Raw genomic sequence first — 17,581 nt, forward strand, 5'->3', positions numbered from 1 at the left:
AAATCTCAAGTTTGGGGAGAACAGTAAAGACAAATAGGGAATAACCTAGATATTCTCACGCAATCTATGATTCTTTCAGGAGTATTTGTGGTCTCAGTGTCTTCAGACGACAGTGTGACACAGTCCTGCCTCTGGGCCAGAGTCTGTCACAGTTCAAGACAAGCTTTGCTCCACTTAATTCTCCTCCTTTTCCACTTTTCTTGTCACACCTGCCTGCTGTGTCTTCACACCTGTCCTGGTGTTAATTTCACCTCTCTGCTCCTTTTTCTCTCTGTGCTCTGAGTTTGTGAAAAGCTGTGTGACCTACCTTGTCAGATGTGTTCACAGTTGCAGCAGGTGTGTTTTGTTCATGTGAATGCTAACACCTTCCCCCCCGCAGAACGTGGGGTTTGGACGTTAATAATGACTATTAATACACAGTATTTAATAACAGCCTGACTTTTCTTTAACCATCACTTGTCATTGTTTACAGTTCAGCCAGCAGACCCAGGATAAACTTAGTTCATGTATTTTTAACCCAAACTGAGGAACAGTTTTCACAGCAGCGTGTCTTGAGAAAATGTACAGCACCAGATACATGTGTGAAAACACACGTTCACACGTTGAGAAAGATTCTGCTCAGCTGTGAGAAAAAAATTCAAACAAAACTAGTTCGTCCAAAACAGAGGTCTGCAACCATTACTTTGAGAGGAGCCATTTCGCCTGAGCTCACCTGGGCTAAAGTCATTCTGGAGCCATGAAATCTACTTTATCTTCATAATTAAACAAAACAGTATTTAAAATTCTGAGCAAAGTAAAAATATAGTGAATAATTATTTAAACAAGAAGTTTTTACGTTAATAATACTGTACATGTGATTTATCTTTTTTTTTTTTTACTTTAATATATTTAAACTATCTAAAAAAAGACCTGTAATGTCATAAATTTCATAAATTTGCAAATTTATGAAAGTTAAAAGGGGTGCAACATTTTTTCAAAAATTCTAAAATTGAAAAAATGTGCAAAAAATACAAAATTTCAAAAATTTACTAAATTTTTAATACATTGTAAATTAAGCATTTTTTGAATGGAATTTTAAAAAAATTAGTGCAGATATTCAACAAATTTTGAACTTAAAAAAAAAATCAAAAATTTACTAAATCGTCCATTTTTTTTTTTTAAATTAATGTTGTTTTTATGTTTTTTTTTTTTTTTTTAGAAAAAAATTTCTACAAATTGAAATTTTAAAAAATTGCAAAGAGTTAAATTAGCCTCACTGTTTTGGGTTTGATTTTCCTGGGTTTCCATGTTCTCACTGTGCATCCCTGGGCGCTCTCCTCCCGCAGTCGAGAAACACAAGTTGATGCAAATGTGAGATAATGATTTCATTTAACATGTTAAAATGAATTGCTGGTGTGACTCCATTCTTCCGAGAACATGCTACTCTTGCTTTCAAAGATGCTGCAGACACAAATTAAATCTATCAATAAATTTGGCCAGCACACACACAAAAAAGGATGATGGAAGAAAAAAAAAACTGCATCCTGAGCTCAAAACCAACTGATAGTGTTTGACCTCCTGCAGAAACACAGCTGAGCAGAGAGCCTCCTTAAAAGACCTCTGTCAGCCGAGGGGGAACATTACAGGTACTTCTAATTTATGCTGATCAGGGTGGCAGCCTGTGATCACTTTTATTACATTACAACAAACAGCTTCTTTTCGGGACCTCGGTGCCATCAAAGGGGAAGAACTGATGGAGAAGGTGCAAAGGGTGCAGGCCGCGCAGTGAGAGAAACGGTATGGGGAAGGCTGGAGGGTCATCAACGACATGACAGGGCGGAAGAGGTCCAAAGAGGGACAGGTGGAGGGACACAGCCCTGAGGAGAGGGTGGCAACCTGGTTCCACCACTTTCAAAGGCTGCTTGGAACAGCAGTCGATGCAGCCGAGGAGGACATACCACCTGTCCTCCAGAGCCTGGACATTGATGACGGACCCTTCACAGCTGCTGAACTTGCCAGAGCGAAATCCACAGTGAGAGCTGGGAAAAGCGCTGGGCCAGACAGCTTCCCCCAGAGGTCATAAAGAGCTGTGATTTTGATGATATCATCTTGGATTTTTCAAACCTCGCGCTACTGCAAAACAAGCAGCCTGAAATATGGTCTCTGTCCAACATCATCCCTGTGCCTAAACCAGGGGACCTCTCAAAGCCTGACAACTACCGAGGCATCAGCCTGACTTGTGCCATTGCAAAGGTATACAACCACATGACACTTACTGGATAAGGAGTGCCATCGACCTTCACCTATGATATATATGGCTGTGTTGGGCCAAAATGGCTTAATATCAGCCTAAAAGTCTCTAAAGTTGTGTTGTAAAGCAGTGTTGTCTGTGTCTCAGTGTGCTAATGAGATCGTGCTTTATGCAAACAGACACTACGTGATGACGTAGGTGGGCCATGCGTGTGTGTGTGACGCCTATCAAAGGTTCATATTAGAGTAGTGTGACCGCTGGCCGTACCCTCCAGCTGGGGAACTGTGCTGTGGGGGACAATTGTGTTTGAGCGCAGCAAGGTCTGGATGGCCATTGTGACTGTGTCCTAATGCTGCGTTCCATGTGTGCTCTGAACTGGGAAGTAAGGAGTGGGAATGACTACTTTTCTGAGTTAAGCATTACAGTTACCAAGTTGGAAAAACTTGCCATAACAGCAGTATTTCTGTATAAAAACATTGAATACCACAATGTACAGACAATTTATTGCAACAAATCCTAGTCAGGAATTTTAAAACAAAAACTGGAGCTTAATTACTTTTTCCCCCTGAAGTGAAATTTCCGATTGGGAACTCAGGAGTGATGTGGGTGCTTTGACTTCGAATTCAGAAATTCCGACCTCAGGGGGTGTTCCAGTGGGCATTCCCACTCAGAACTCAGAAATTCTGACTTCCTAGTACAAATGGAACACACCATAAGTCTCCACACTGACAGCTACAGGGCAGACGTCAATCACGTGAGCTGTGCCTCTGATTGGGCGAACTTGTGATCTTAATATCTTATAAACTGTTGAGTTAGAAAATAATTCACCTTTTTTCTGATGTAAAGACAGCTTCTTTTGGCTTGGTGTGTATGTGGCTTCTGATACTGGTAAAAAATCAAACAAAAATACTCTCTTAGATTTCAGTTTTTGCAGTGTGGGACCTGGGTAACCTTTGACCCCTCTGCCCAGGTCCTCTGATGTGAGGACCCTTTTGAGCAGGCTGAAGTCTCTTACTGTTCTGCAGATTGGAACCATTTTTTAACCATATGTAAAATGTTTGCATGCCTCACAGAGACGCACCCTGTAATGAAGCTCCAATTTAAACTAATCAAACCCAACGTTTGTCTCAATTATGAGCACGCTCCAGTCAGAGTAATTAGGAAGCAGGATGAAAACATCACCCCTCTGCATTCCAGAGATGGTTCCAGAGCAGGCTCCTCGCTGCTCTCAGATCCACAGAGATCCCTCTCTGAGACGTGTTAAGGTATACACACGCTCCATAGCATGCCTCTGAATTACTCATGCAGCTGCTGTGGTGACTGCAGCACAGACAGCATCAGATCAGAGATGCCAGGCGGCACATGAAGACACATGACAGAAGAAGAACACAGCTCAGGAGCTCACTGCTGCAGGATTTAGATTATTGATGCCAGTTGTTCATTGCTGTGATAGCTTTAATCCCAGAGCTAATCCCAACTATAGCAGAGAAAGTTAAAGGTAGAAATTAAAATTAAAGCAACATCATTCAGATCATAGAATGAGCCCATCTGTTACTGAAACATCACATCACTTAAGCCCTGTTTGCACCAAGAGGTTCAGTTTGTCTTGGCATGGCACATATTTTATGGTGATTCCACAGACTAACCCCAGGACAGATCCCAAATAACTGAGACTGTCCCACTTTTGGGGACCCTTCTGTTGGGGTGTCAGACTAAGCTGATAAAAACCCGGAAGGTGGAGCTACAACACTGCAGTTTTGTTGATTGGTGGAAAGAATGGTCACTTCCAGTGCGACAGCGGCTGCTTTATTTCTCCTGGCGGCACACAGCCTTCTCTGAAACAAAGCTTGATTGTTCCTTGTAACAAAGAGCCACTTGCCAATCACTGTGTCATGTATTTCTTCTTCATTGGATTTATTAATGGAGTACACTGTGCCATGCTACTATAGCGTCATGCTATTATGTATCTGATGCAGCTATCAGCATCCAGCTTACACGCCACCCATCAAGAAGGGCACGGTTGGTTGCGGAAACACAAACAGGACCAGGTTCATCCAAGTCTTCCTGTACCAAACTGTACTGATCTAAACCGGACTGCTTGGTGGAAAAGGGGCTTAAGTAACTCTCAGCTTTTGCAGATCAAAAGGGATCCTGAAGATGTCCTCATTTATTCTGATCATCATGTTGATGGCGTTGATGCTGAGGGACATGTCTCATAGCTGGAGAAACAACAGGCAGAAAGCTTCAAGACAGCCACATCTCCCTCTGATAGCTCATGCCCTGTTTGACAGAGCTTCAACAATGAAGCACCAATCCACCTCTGACTATCAGAAACAAAAGAAAACTCTCAGACAGAGAAACACTGACATTTGTTTGACTATACCACAAACAACAAACAATAAACAATGACGTTAACAACCAATAAAAGTTGCTATGGAAATGTTATCAACTCTACACCCATGTTCACTCTCCTTTTAGTCGCTGTCTGTCCCGGTTTCTCTTCATTTCTTCCAGATCTTATTGGAACAAAATGTGATGATTTACACTCATGTGATGCAGGTTTGTGATTCTCTATCAGAAAATACTGTCAATACACAAGTTCTAGGCAATTCAGGGAATTTGGGTGCAAAAATCTGTTTTTGTCACGCCCCAAACTCAAAATACACATTGAGATACTCAGCAGCAAAGTTCGAGACAGTGTGGGCAGATGAATGTCAATCAATCACATATTTTTTGGTTGTGTGTAAAACTCTGACATTCTGGGACAGTGTTTTTCAGTCTTTGGAATATATCCTAAGTTACAAGATCCCCAGAGACCCCTGGATTGTGTATCTAGGCATGATCCCCAAAGACCTGATTCGTAAAGAAGGTGTCTACCTTTTTAAAATTGTGATTCTTGCTTGTAAAAAGACCATCACAAGGAACTGGTAAAAAAGAATTCCCCAAGTCCAGCACAGTGGTTGGCAACAGAGGAGGAATTATATTCCATGAAAAACTGACTCATGACTTAAAGAAGAAAGCCAACCCATGAGCAACACTGGAAGAAATAGACTGATTTCCAGAATATATATATATATATATATATATATATATATATATATATATATATATATATATATATATATATATATATATATATATATATATATATATATATATATATATATAAACAACATTTTGCGTTTTCTGTCCTTTCTGCCTTTGTGGACAGGGCCCACAGTAATGTGAACATAAAAAGCATTTTTCTAAATCAATAAAAGAAAAGGCCTTTTACACTCACACAGTACATCCCAATTTTCACAAGATACTTTAAAAAGAGAAAAGACCTAAGAAACCAATAGCAGTGTTTGAATTTGTCATGTGACCCTTCGGAGGTAAGGCAGAATCCCTTTGCAGACTTTTTTTTTGCAAGAAACAACTTGGCCAAGTCTTTCCTCAAAACTGTCCAATAACTTTTTTTTTACAGGGCCTCTCTCAGTCTAGATAAAATATGTCCATATTAATAGACAAGTAAAGCTTAACCTCTAAAAGTTTAATTTACTTTATTTACTAATTAATTAATGGAAACATGTAAAAGTACAAATGTGGCCCTTAGGAAAGACTGTACCATTACAGATTCACAATGACAACGTTTTGGTAAACTGTCTTTGGGTTTACATCCTGTTTGAAAATAATACCAGCCAATAAAGTGTTCTCTGTACCTCTTCAGTTTGAACCTAAACATAAATTTGATGTTAGTTTCAGTTAAAACCATGGTATAGTGTTGCCTGCAGTCAAACGTTCAGACATGAAATCTTATAAGAGGGTTTTTCTTTTTTTGTTTTTAAGTTGTTGTTTTTTTAAGTTACACTTTTTATGGCATGCATTGTGGGATTATGAGGCCATCAAGTATTATCTGTGTGTTTTTGAAAAAAAAAAAAAACAAACAAACAAAAAAAAAACTGTGTTGAAATATAAATAAATAACTCTCTTTCTAAAATTATTGACCATTATGGTACAGTTTTCCCTCAAGGCAATTAACCCCCGAAACACCTTTATTTTTAATTTCATTTGTTTATTGCCCAAAATTCTTTTGATTATGTTAATTTGATCTATAAAAAAAAAAAGAAAAAAAAAAAAACCTCACCAACCTTTTTTTCCCCTGGCATCATAATGTCTTCGATAGAGGTCTAAGATACATATATCAACATTAGATCTCATTTCCACACTTTCTGTTCAGAAAAATGCTCCCAGCTTCTATGCACTGCTCCTTTAACTGATGAAGTGAGGGAGGAATAAACTGCTGGATGTTATCAGATGATTCTATTAAAGGATTTTTACAGACCCAGAGAGGAGGAACTTTTCATGTGCTCACTCATTTAACCAGTCTGGTTTTTACATCTCACAAAGTAAGTTACTTCTGCTAAATGCAAGATGAACAGGTTACTCACCAAATCTCTAAATTTTCTAAATTGATCTATTTTCTCCACTGGATTGTGTGAGTCTGGTTTGAGCTGCCTGTTCGTGCTCAGTCAAAGAGGGGGGAGCAGATCATTCTGCAGGTGAAACCTGAGATTGTGCTGATGAGGCTGATATCTGGGGGACTACCTCGACCTGCACACTGTACCCGGGTCTTGCAGAGGGCAGCAGCCTCAAGCAGGAGCGCTGACTACGAACTGGTCCATGGTTTTATTCCTCCTCCTCCTCCTGCAACACATTACAGGGCGGAGCTATCTCTGTGACGGACACCTTTGGGTACAAATAGGGAGACGGTGCACCCCGGGACTCCTCCAATCCCCGCGTCCAGGGCGGGGTCTGAGGGTCGAAACCAGAGAGAGAATCCCAAAAATGACATCTCGATTGCGGTGGAGCAGGGAGCGACCGGGACGCTGAGAGAAGAAAGAAAGAAGTCAAAGCCAGAGCGCATATTTGAGGATAGACCCGAGAAGACGCAGCAGCGCGGCGCGGAAAATTACGCACGGCTTCCAGTTGATGCTTCTGCTCCTGAGCGGACTTTGACTGCCTGTTTTTTTGAAATGTAGTTTGCTGCTTTGTGAAATTCAGAGAAGGCATTTGTTTGTACGAGTTGATGAGAGAAGTGAGAGGCGCTGAGGCTCCGTTTCCTGTTTGCCAGCGTTGTGCAGCTGGGCTGAAGAAGCCCCGCAGGGCTGCTTGAACACCGGACCTCCTTTCTCCGCTTCAGATCGCTGCCAGTCCCGCTGCCAGTTCCTCTGCCAAAGTCGGTGAGGAGAAAAGAAATGTGTGACCTGCTGCCAGCCTCCCAGCCCGTGGAGAAAATCGGCAAAATGAAAAAGTTGAGGAGAACTTTGTCAGAGAGTTTCAGGAGCATTGGTGAGTAACGGGACGTGTTTCCCATTTTTTCTTGCCCCTCAAAGCGTTTTCCAGCTCTTTGTGCAGAATGTGAGCAGAAAAATGTCTCCAAGCAGCAGCAGAAACCCACAGGCTGCTGTTTCCTACAGAGCTGCTGTCTGGTCACAGTAAAAACCCACAGAAAACTTGACCCGACCGCGTTTTTCTCCCAGCAAAATGTAGTTCAGAGACTTTTAGATTGTGTTGTTGAAGTTTGCGAGGACAGAAAAGTGATCTTCTGTGTTTTTTTTTTTTTTTCCTGGAAATGAGCTGACTGAGGATGATTGCTCAATTCTGAATCCTCGATCGCACAGCTTTCCAGGAGAAACCCCCTCAGACTCATCTCTGCTCTCTTTATTATTACATGGCACTGTGATGCATTTATCACACACACAGGATGCAGTTTTCATCCTCTGAGGAGGAAAAATGTGAAGAATGTAAATGTAACCGCCTCTCACAAAGAGAAGCACAACCTCACAAACCAGAGTGTGAGTGATGATGACCACAGATCCCTGTCTGATCCGCCTGTTGGGTCTGGATTCTTTAACTCAGGGTGACGGGTCTTTGACTTATTGTCCCAGAAAGTCTTCTGACTTAAATTTTGGATTTAAAGATATGATAAATGTCAAATATCCTCAGCCCCTGGAGGTCTGTCCTCACTGAGAGGAGAATTATTGATCAGTTAACACAGATATGAGAAACCTCTGATTTTACCACCTTATATTTCTTTGACTATAAGATCGTCACTGCTCACTTAATGTTGAATATATTAATACAGGCCATCACTCCCTGTGCAGACATAATAAGAGAGATCCATTAGTTATCTGTGTTGTGGCTGAGTTAAACATGCATATGATCAGCATGTTTATTCCAGTCTTACCTTGCAAAGGTTGCACATTTTGTGGTTCTGTTCCTCCCAGAACTCACGGATTCTGCAGAAGTCTTGTGATCTTCACTGGATCTGAATCCACCATCAGTTATTGCATCTGCACAGATGCATTCTCATGTCATTCTTTATGTTTTAGGTTATATTTAATGTTTTTTGTCACTTATAAGGAAAAAAAAAGCAAAATGAGTAAAATGAGAAAAGCTTTCAGATGCTCTTCAAGCAGACCTGGTGGCATTGGTGGGCTTTGGGGGGCAATGCCCATGTCCGTCGTCTGGGCCTTAAGCTACAAAAGTTTGTCGATCATTAATTTAATATATAAAAATGACTGGCAATACTAATGTCGCTGTGTGTGGTTTTAAAGCAGATTTGGTTGCTTTTTTCACCTTAAATTTGCATTTTTGCATGAAAAGCTATAGGAGGGGGGTGAAGAAAAATGTGCTTTTCAAAATTAAAATAATGTCTTGATACAAGAAACTTGTTTTTTTGTTGCATCGGCAGATTTTATTTTTTACTTGTTACAAGCAATTCAGACCACGTTTTTGTCATTTCTTTCTGCACTTGTCAGCTGAATGGCACTCCTTAAGTCTAAAAAGACATTTTTGACTTAGAATAAGACAAAAACAGTTCATAAGATTTCAGTTTTTTTTTGCAGTGTAGCAATTGTCCATATTTGGGTTTTTGTTTTTTTTTTCAGAGTGGCTATCTTCTATGATTCCTATCTCAATTTCTTGATTTTACAATTCAACCAATCAAACCAACGAACAAAGACAACGAGCCCGCCAATTACAAATGGAGGCTGACCGTATGTTTATGATGTTTATGTTTTCTTGATAGATGATTGGATGATTAGATGATGATGATCTTAGATATCACTTTCTGTTAGTTATATGACATTTCACTCAGGGTTATTGAAACAACAGTGAAAAATTTTTTTTTTCAAAGATGAGATAAAAATCACACAAACTTCTTAATTTTTATTATCAAATTTTAATTAAGTCATTCCAAAATCACAACACATCCCCCAGTGAGATCGTAAATTTTCGATTTTCACTTGTGAACCAACTCCTCTGTGGAAGCACTTTTTAATGATAATAATAATAATAATAATAATAATAATAATAATAATAATAATAATAATAATAATAACAACAATAATAATAACAATAATAATAATAATAATAATAATAATAATAATAATAATAATAATAATAGTGATAATAATAACAACACTTTTTATGGGGGTGGTGCAACGGGTAGCGCTGCAGCCTCACAGCAAAAGGTCACTGGTTAGATTCCCTGTTTGGCCGGTGGGCCTTTCTGTGTGGAGTTTCCATGTTCTCCCCGTGCATGCGTTGGTTCTCTCTGGGTTCTCTGGCTTCCTCCCACAGTCCAAAAACATGCTCATCAAGTTAATTGGTCACTCTAAATTGTCCGCAGGTGTAAGTGTGAGCACGAATGGTTGTCTATGTGTCACCGCTGTGATTGGCTGGTTACCAGTCCATGGTGTATCCTGCCCCTCACCCAATGACAGCTGGGATAGGCTCCAGCCACCCACGACCCTGAACAGGACAAGCGGTTTGGAAAATGAAGAAATAATTTTATTTATGTAGCACTTTTCAAGAACTCAAAGACACTTTACAATTGTTAAAATGAATATACTTTGAGTTTTTAACTGAGTTTTAAAGGTTGAAGGGTCAGAGCAGTTTGAATATAAGTGGGGAGTGAGTTCAGAGGATGAGGTTGGCTGTGGAGAACGCTCTGTCTCCCTTGGCTCGATGCTTGTTCTGTGAGGAGGAGACAGGAGGTTTGCGTGTGAGGACTGGAGGTTGCAGGAAGGAATGTGATGGTGGAGGTGGTCAGTGAGGTAGGAAGGGGCCCGGTGACTGAGGGCTCTGTGGGTGAGGAGGAGGAGGATTGTAAACTGTATGTGGTAGGGGACAGGGAGCCAGTTAGGTTGTTGGAGGGGGTCACAGGAGCAGGTGCAGGTGAGGAGGCGTGCAGCAGAGTTCTGGGTAGAACAGAGGATGCTGTTGCAGTAATGTAAAGAGGTTGTGATGAATGCATGAAGAAGGGTTTCAGCAGCAGGAAGGTGGAATGGGTGGAGGAGGAGGATGTTTCTGAGGTGGATGAAGGCTGTTTTAGTGAGCGGGGTGAAAAGAAAGACTGCTGTCAAAAATGTCCTCTCCATTATTTTGTTGCTGAATTGACAACATGCTGTGCATCATCTCAGACCTGCTCCTTAGCCTGAACATGAAGCTGTGGCATGTTGCTATCATGTTGTTAAGCTATAATAATTATTATTATTATTATTTTTTACAAATGATGTAACACAGAAGGTGATGTGTGGGGTGGTTTCGACATGGTGTCGTGGTCTAGTTTGTCCAGCAGAGCGCTCTCAGAGCAGTTTACAGTCCAGAACTCAGCAGTGTCTGCAGCACATGTAGAGCCTCAGAGCAGACTGGAGTCCACTCTGGTGTAGTCGATTAAAGACGTCTAACGTTTGAGAAGAACCCACAGTGAATGTTTGTCTACACATTTTGTTGTGTTTAGGTGAAATTTTAACTCTTTGATATTAGTCACTCATTTAAAATCAAACAGAAAAACAGAAAAAAAGGGTCAGATGTACCAAATGTTTGTGAAGACAAGCTTGTGAGTACAAAAACAGAAACTTTTGACTTGACACGATCCCACCAATCATCACGCTCAGTCCGGAAATCTCTGTGGCTTCCTGATTTCTCTGCTCTCCAGCCGTTCCTCTTTCTGAAGCTGAATGCGTCTGTGATGACCACCTGGGTCAAGGAGACAACTTATTTTTCACACACACACACACACACACACACACACACACACACACACACACACACACACACACACACACACACACACACACACACACACACACTCACACACACTACAGCACAGTCACCCTAACACTGAGTTGAATTCAGCTTTTTTCTTCAGATCTGGTTTTAACATCAGATTATAATCTGACCTGCCGTACCTCTTGGTCTGTGACCAATGGAGCACGGTCTGGCTGATCACTGTTTGTTTTCGTAGACCGCCTGAGAGAGGTCAGCTTTGTTATCTCAAGATACTGAGATATATTAATCTGCTCCGATGGGAAAAGCAGCTTAGCCGTTTTGAAATCGTGAGGGAAAAAAAAGTGTAGATCTCAAGAAAACAACTGAAATTCACGTGTTATTACGGGAAAACAAACGTGTTATCTCATGTTTATGATGTGAATACCAGAGCTGTTATCTAAGAGGAGATTGAATAAGTGGAAGTTTCCAGAAAACAACCAGTAATGACTTTGAACGATCAGACAACAGAGGAAACATTTGAATGTGTACATGTACAGGACTTCTTTGGTCAGAAATTCTTCTTTAAGTTTTTTAAAGCAAAACCTTGAAACACCTCTCCATCCACACTGAAAAGCTTCTTTAAAGAGGTGGTAGCCCACTTTTTTTAGGGATGTTCAAGACCATTTTTTTTTCAGACCCATACCAGTACAAGTACTACAGGAGCACAAATACCTCTGGTAATTTTGAGAGATACAGTTTTAATAAAGACAGTGACAGATCATTTTGATCAATGACAGCTCAGTCCCTCTGCCATCAGGTCCAAAGTGAAGCTGAATGTTTCATAACTTTTTTTTTTTTCTAACAGGCTAATAAACATGGCTCACTTTACTAAGACAGAGCATTTGTTGGAGGTGTTTCCTTTTTAATATTATGTGTTATACACATCAGAGGGTTGCACCCTCTTTTTGTGAAGATGTGAGGGTTGAAATATTTCTTTTTGTTTTTGTTTTGCATTGTAATTACTGTGTGAACGAGATAATTCCATGATGTGATTTAAGAGGTAGGGGCAGGTTTAGATAAGCTTTTAGCTTCCTCCTGTCCCCTCTCAAACCTTGCAGGTATGTTAATCATTTTTTCTTCTTCTTGGTTGTTGCTTTCATTGTTATAAGAGACTGATAACGGCAATATCATTGCTCTTTAGGCAACAAATTGTAGATTTTTTAATTTTTCTAAATCTTCTTTTTCTCATTTGAAAATGTTTGATATGAATAAAAGTCAAATCAAATCATAAATTAAAAAAAGTGCAGAATAAAACCAACACCTGGTGGTTTCAATAAACTGAGGAGCAAAATAAAAGAGTTTAACTGCTGACACTTCCTGGTTCATTCATGTTGTCTGGACAGGACCTAATGCATTTTTGCTGTGGTGTCAAACTGCAGCAGTGTAGAACCAACTACCGGTGAAGAGGACTTACTCCTGTTATGCCCAGCTCGGTGTAGAGCATAACAAATAAGGGAGGTCAACACAGTGATAGCTTTAATTAAAGAAATAAATTTATTGAGCAACTCAAGAAACCTAACTGGTGGTTTAGTCAGCATCAGTAGTGAGGTGAGGGTGTTGGGTGCAGTGAAATGTGAACAGATTATTAAGACTATGTGTAAAGGAAACCGAATCTAAACTTACCAAACCAAACCAAACCAAACCAAACCAAACTGTGGCCGTCACACTCCAAATATTTTTTTTTTGCCCTGAGTATCAGCTGCTGGTTCTGGCAGCCTCCACGAGTACCCAATACTTTGAAATGTGGCCAGCATTGGCCCGATACCAGTACCTGGTATTGGTACTCATTGAAATATACTTTTTTAAAAGTCCTTATAAGGGATGGGTACTGAATTAGGTACTTATATGGGTACCAAATTCTTTCAAAAGTACCGGGTACCGATTCATGTAAAACCAAAAGGTACCAGGATTAGGTACTTAGGCATCTTTGTGACTGTGAGAGAGTGAGAGAGTAGGAGATTTTCCATGCTGGACATGAACACAGTATTGCAAGGTTATATATTGAAGAATAAATATGTTAAACTTAAAAAACGTAACGTTTTATTATTAAACAATTGATATTTTTTTACCACACAAACACACAAAAGTACCAAACAGTAGTACCGTTGAGTACCGGTACCGATTACCAGGTATCAGGCATCAGTACAGTATTGTTTTAAATGTGAAAGGTACCCATCCCTAGTCTTCATTGTGCCCCCATAGTAGCTTTACATGAAAGCTTTGAATTAGGTACTTGTAACGGTACCGGCCAAATTCTGTAGTACCAGGTACTGATTCATGTAAAATCAAATGGTACCGTTTTTTAATACCTAAATTCATCCTTGTGACTGTGAAGGTAGTGGAAGAGTAGGTGATTTTCCATGCTGGACATGAACACAGTTTTAGAAGGTTTTAAATTGAGAAATAAACATGTTAAATTCAAAAACTTTGAGATTTTATTATTAAACAAATTAGTATTTATTACCACATAAACATACACAAAAGTACAGAAAATTGGTACCCATGAGTACTGACACAAATTGTTAGGTACCAGGCATTGGTTTTGTATTGTTTAAAATGGGAAAGGTACCCATCCCTGTTTCTTTAGCCCCGTTCCCACCAAGTGGTCCGGTTTGGATCAGCACAGTTTGGTACAGGTTGGTTCAGTAAAGCCTGGTTTTGCTTACTTTTCCACAGCAACTGTACCCTTTTGATAGGTGGCGTGTTAGTCTGATGCCGTATCAGCTACATAACAGCGTGACAGCATGTGAGTACAACACAGTGTATCCAGCGAAAAAGAAAAATGCAACGCAGTAAACATGAGCAACAATTGGAAGACATCCAGCAATTGGTCTTATTTGTGATTGGCATGTGGCTGTTTGATACAAAGAATAATCAAGCTTTGTTTCTTTATCACCACGGTCACACAGGAAGTGATGATTTTTTCCACCAATCGACAGAGTTAAAGTTTAACAGTTTAACATCAACTTTCCATCCTGCAATGAACGATCTGCAGCTGCTACAGAAAGCATCAGGAACAAAGCATCACCAGGTGTCAAGGTGTGCTCATCCACTCTCATTTCATCCCTCTCTCCTCCTCTCTTTTTATCTTTAGTTCTGACACACGCACATCCTGCTGCAGACACACACCCACTCACACACACTCTGACACACACGCATGCAGAGAGCCCTGGCATGCTCACAGGGTTCAGTGGTCTTTGAAGCGGCGTGCGTGCAGAGTGAAGAGGTGGATGCAGCCTGTAAGAAAAGATGAGGAATGAGCAGAAGTGAGTTTGGGTCGATGTTGTGGGAGAAGAAAGATTGGCATTGACTTTTCCGCTGTGCTGACTCTGATCTCCTATTGGCCATCTTTCCTCCCATCCAGATCAACACATCTGAGCATCGATCGGCCCCTCTCTGGTCTGCTCGACGGATGCTTTAACAAAGCACATTCAAGAGGCAGCTTATTGTTTATGTCCTTCACACAGTGTTGATCCAACAGCTCCCAGTGGGCAGGGCTGCGTCACGTGTCAATTTATGGCCCCGTGTAACATGATGCATCCTGGATGTTTTCATTTTTAATAGCTGCAGACTGACGCAGGGTTTCTCTGAGCTGTGAGTTCAGCTACGAGTCATTGAGGAGCCTCAGTTGGTGATTTCTAAACCAGCAGGAGATCCACACATGGATTTTATGTAAATGATGGACCATCCCAAACCCCCATTCAAACACTTTGTACTAAATCTAATATCCAACAGGTCTGGTGGGCCGTCCACCATGATTAGAAACTCTGCTAATGAAGGGTAGGCCTACCTGGATCAGGGATTTACACATCATTTCACACAGATGTTTCTTTACTCAAACATTAGAGATCAAACCATATATCTCCATCTGGTGCCTCGTGTTTTAATCTGTGGACAGGTTTTCCTGAAGGATAAGTCCCAGCATGAAGTGAGTGTGTGGAATATTTCTGTCATTGAGGTGCACTCGAGCGACTTCATTATCTTCTGCTGCTCTGTGCAGAGTGAAGCGGCCTCCAGGTCGGGTGTGGCTGAAGCCTCCACTAGGGCTGGGTAATGAACTTCGTTCCTTCTATGGCACCGAACAAATCTCTTTGGCAGCACCAAGTATCAAACCATGCCTCGTCATTTGGGGGCAAGTACCCAAAGGGTTAATCATGTTATCAAACTCTAATTATGCCACTGGTGATTGGCTGTAACGTTACATTTCAGACCCCTCAAGTGTTTGGGTTTTTTTGTGGAAAAAAGTGACTACCAACAAATCCAGTGACTTTTCTGGAGTTTGGACATCGACATGAAAGTGCTGATCTCCGGCACACGCTGCTTCTCAATGAGCTGCTTCTCTCTCTGAGCTCATTGCTTAAACATCTGCATGAAAATAAGTCATGCTTACACTTGTCTCTTTCGGTCATTTTTGGTGATCCCAGTTCTGGATAAAAGGAGGAAAAGGAGGAGGAAGATTATTTAAAAAGAAATCAAAAGAAAATTAATTTACAGTATAAACTGACCTGTCACTTTTTTCGCAACTGTTATTTTGCATGTTTATTTTTGATAAGAAAACTGCTCAGAGAAGAAAATACCACAGCTTAAAGGGGACATATCATGCTGATCCCTGATTTAATACTTACATATAATATAATAAATTTGGAAACAAGACCTTTCACCCCCTGAATTTTCAAAAAATGAGATATAGTATTTTTTCTGATATCCTAGAACGAGATTTGATGCCTCTGAAAATAGGTCACTGCCATTTGACCGCGAGATTTCGACCGTCGTGTCGACACGAGGATCCTTTCTTTTTATTGGAGTAATCTGATAAAGCAGCTCCTCCTCTGTGATGTCAGTTAGTCACACAACCGCCACCGAGGGATACACCCACCAAGAGCCGAGTATAAACGTATAAACTATGCATGTTACAGTACCGGTTTGACTCACCACACTGAGGCGTCCTGAGATGATCTGTGTCCAGGTGGATTTTCTTCCTCCTGAGCTGCAGAACCGTTCGGGTCTGACTCGGTGTCCAATACAAAAGGACGTATCCTACACTCTACCATTTTATTAGTGCTATCAATGCCTTACAGTGAAGTTTTGGCAAACAGCAAACTCGCTCGGTCTGCCCTATCCAATATGGCGTTTTTGTAAATACTGCCATGCTGCAAAAACCGCCCCCTGGCTCTACCCCCTCCGCCCCTCTGATAGAACTGACCAATCAGAGCACAAAGGGCTGTGACGTTGCGAGGTTATTGGAGGTCATTCTCCAAACGGCGCGTTTCAACAAGATCTTCAGAATGGCCTAAAACGAGGATATTGAGAACGCTATTGTGGGGCAATGAAGGAACTAAATGACTTGTACTGAGGGCAGAAATGCTTTACAGGCATCCTAGTCTGGCATAGTGAAAAGGAGAAACAAGCATGATGTGTCCTCTTTAAAAGAATAAGACTCAAGATTTGTACCGTAATGTGTAATATCATTTTCTTTTTGTTAAAATTGACGTTATAGAATTGGTACCGAAAAAATACTGTTTAAGACCTGGTATTAAAAGGATGGTTTTGGTACCAGAATCAAAAAATTCCTGAACGATACACCCACAATTTATGGTATTGGGACTATTCTCTGTAAAACCTAGAGATGGTTGTGGGTTAAAAACCCAGTAGATCAACAGTTTGTCAGATACTTAGACTGACAACCATGTTACGTTCAGAGTCCCTTAAATTTCTTTCTTCTCCATTCTGATGCTCAGTGTGACCTCCAGCAGCCTGTCTTTACAATGTGACTAAATGCTGCAGAGCTGCTGCCCTGTGATTGGGTAATAATATCACACCTGGGGCTAAAACCATTTCCCAGAGTCTCTTTTAGGGGTGACAAAACATCTCAGCATTCAACAGCAAAACCTGCTTGGCCCAACAAAACTCTGATCTGGTTGCAGCTCTGTGTCTGGTCCTGATGTGTGGGAAGAACTTCACTCTGGCAGTAAAGAGTCACCGCTCAGAGCAGTGACAGCAGCCATCAGGCGTTCCCATAATGCAAACATGGATATAGAGTGTTCAGATTGAGCATGTGCAGATTTTCAAACCTCTTGAAATCCCTGAATCAGTCTGTAGACTGATCAAAACAGCAGATCTTTATGAGTCTTAATAAAATGATAGGTCTATCACATGAAGGTGTAGGCCTCAAACACCAAGGTCTGCTCATAGCTCCACCCCGATAGGTCTCCTCATAGCAGGTCAATCAGAAGGAAGGAGCCTGAAAGAGAC

The 17,581-nt window shown here is 40.8% G+C and overlaps 1 protein-coding gene across 1 annotated transcript in view; it reads left to right on the top strand.

Annotated features, from left to right (window-relative positions):
- The first annotated feature begins 7,076 nt into the window (after nucleotides 1-7,076).
- cdk14 (cyclin dependent kinase 14) overlaps nucleotides 7,077-17,581 on the top strand; it is a 300,539-nt gene continuing 290,034 nt past the window's right edge. The window contains exon 1 of the mRNA XM_074682607.1: nucleotides 7,077-7,561. Within this exon, the coding sequence (XP_074538708.1) occupies nucleotides 7,468-7,561 (94 nt within the window). The 5' untranslated portion in view covers nucleotides 7,077-7,467. The remainder of the gene's footprint in view (nucleotides 7,562-17,581) is intronic.

Source organism: Halichoeres trimaculatus, unplaced genomic scaffold (assembly GCF_033239565.1).
Source record: "Halichoeres trimaculatus isolate MK-OKI-2021-1 unplaced genomic scaffold, fHalTri1.1 fHalTri1_scaffold_12, whole genome shotgun sequence".
Taxonomy (NCBI): Eukaryota; Metazoa; Chordata; class Actinopteri; order Labriformes; family Labridae; genus Halichoeres; species Halichoeres trimaculatus.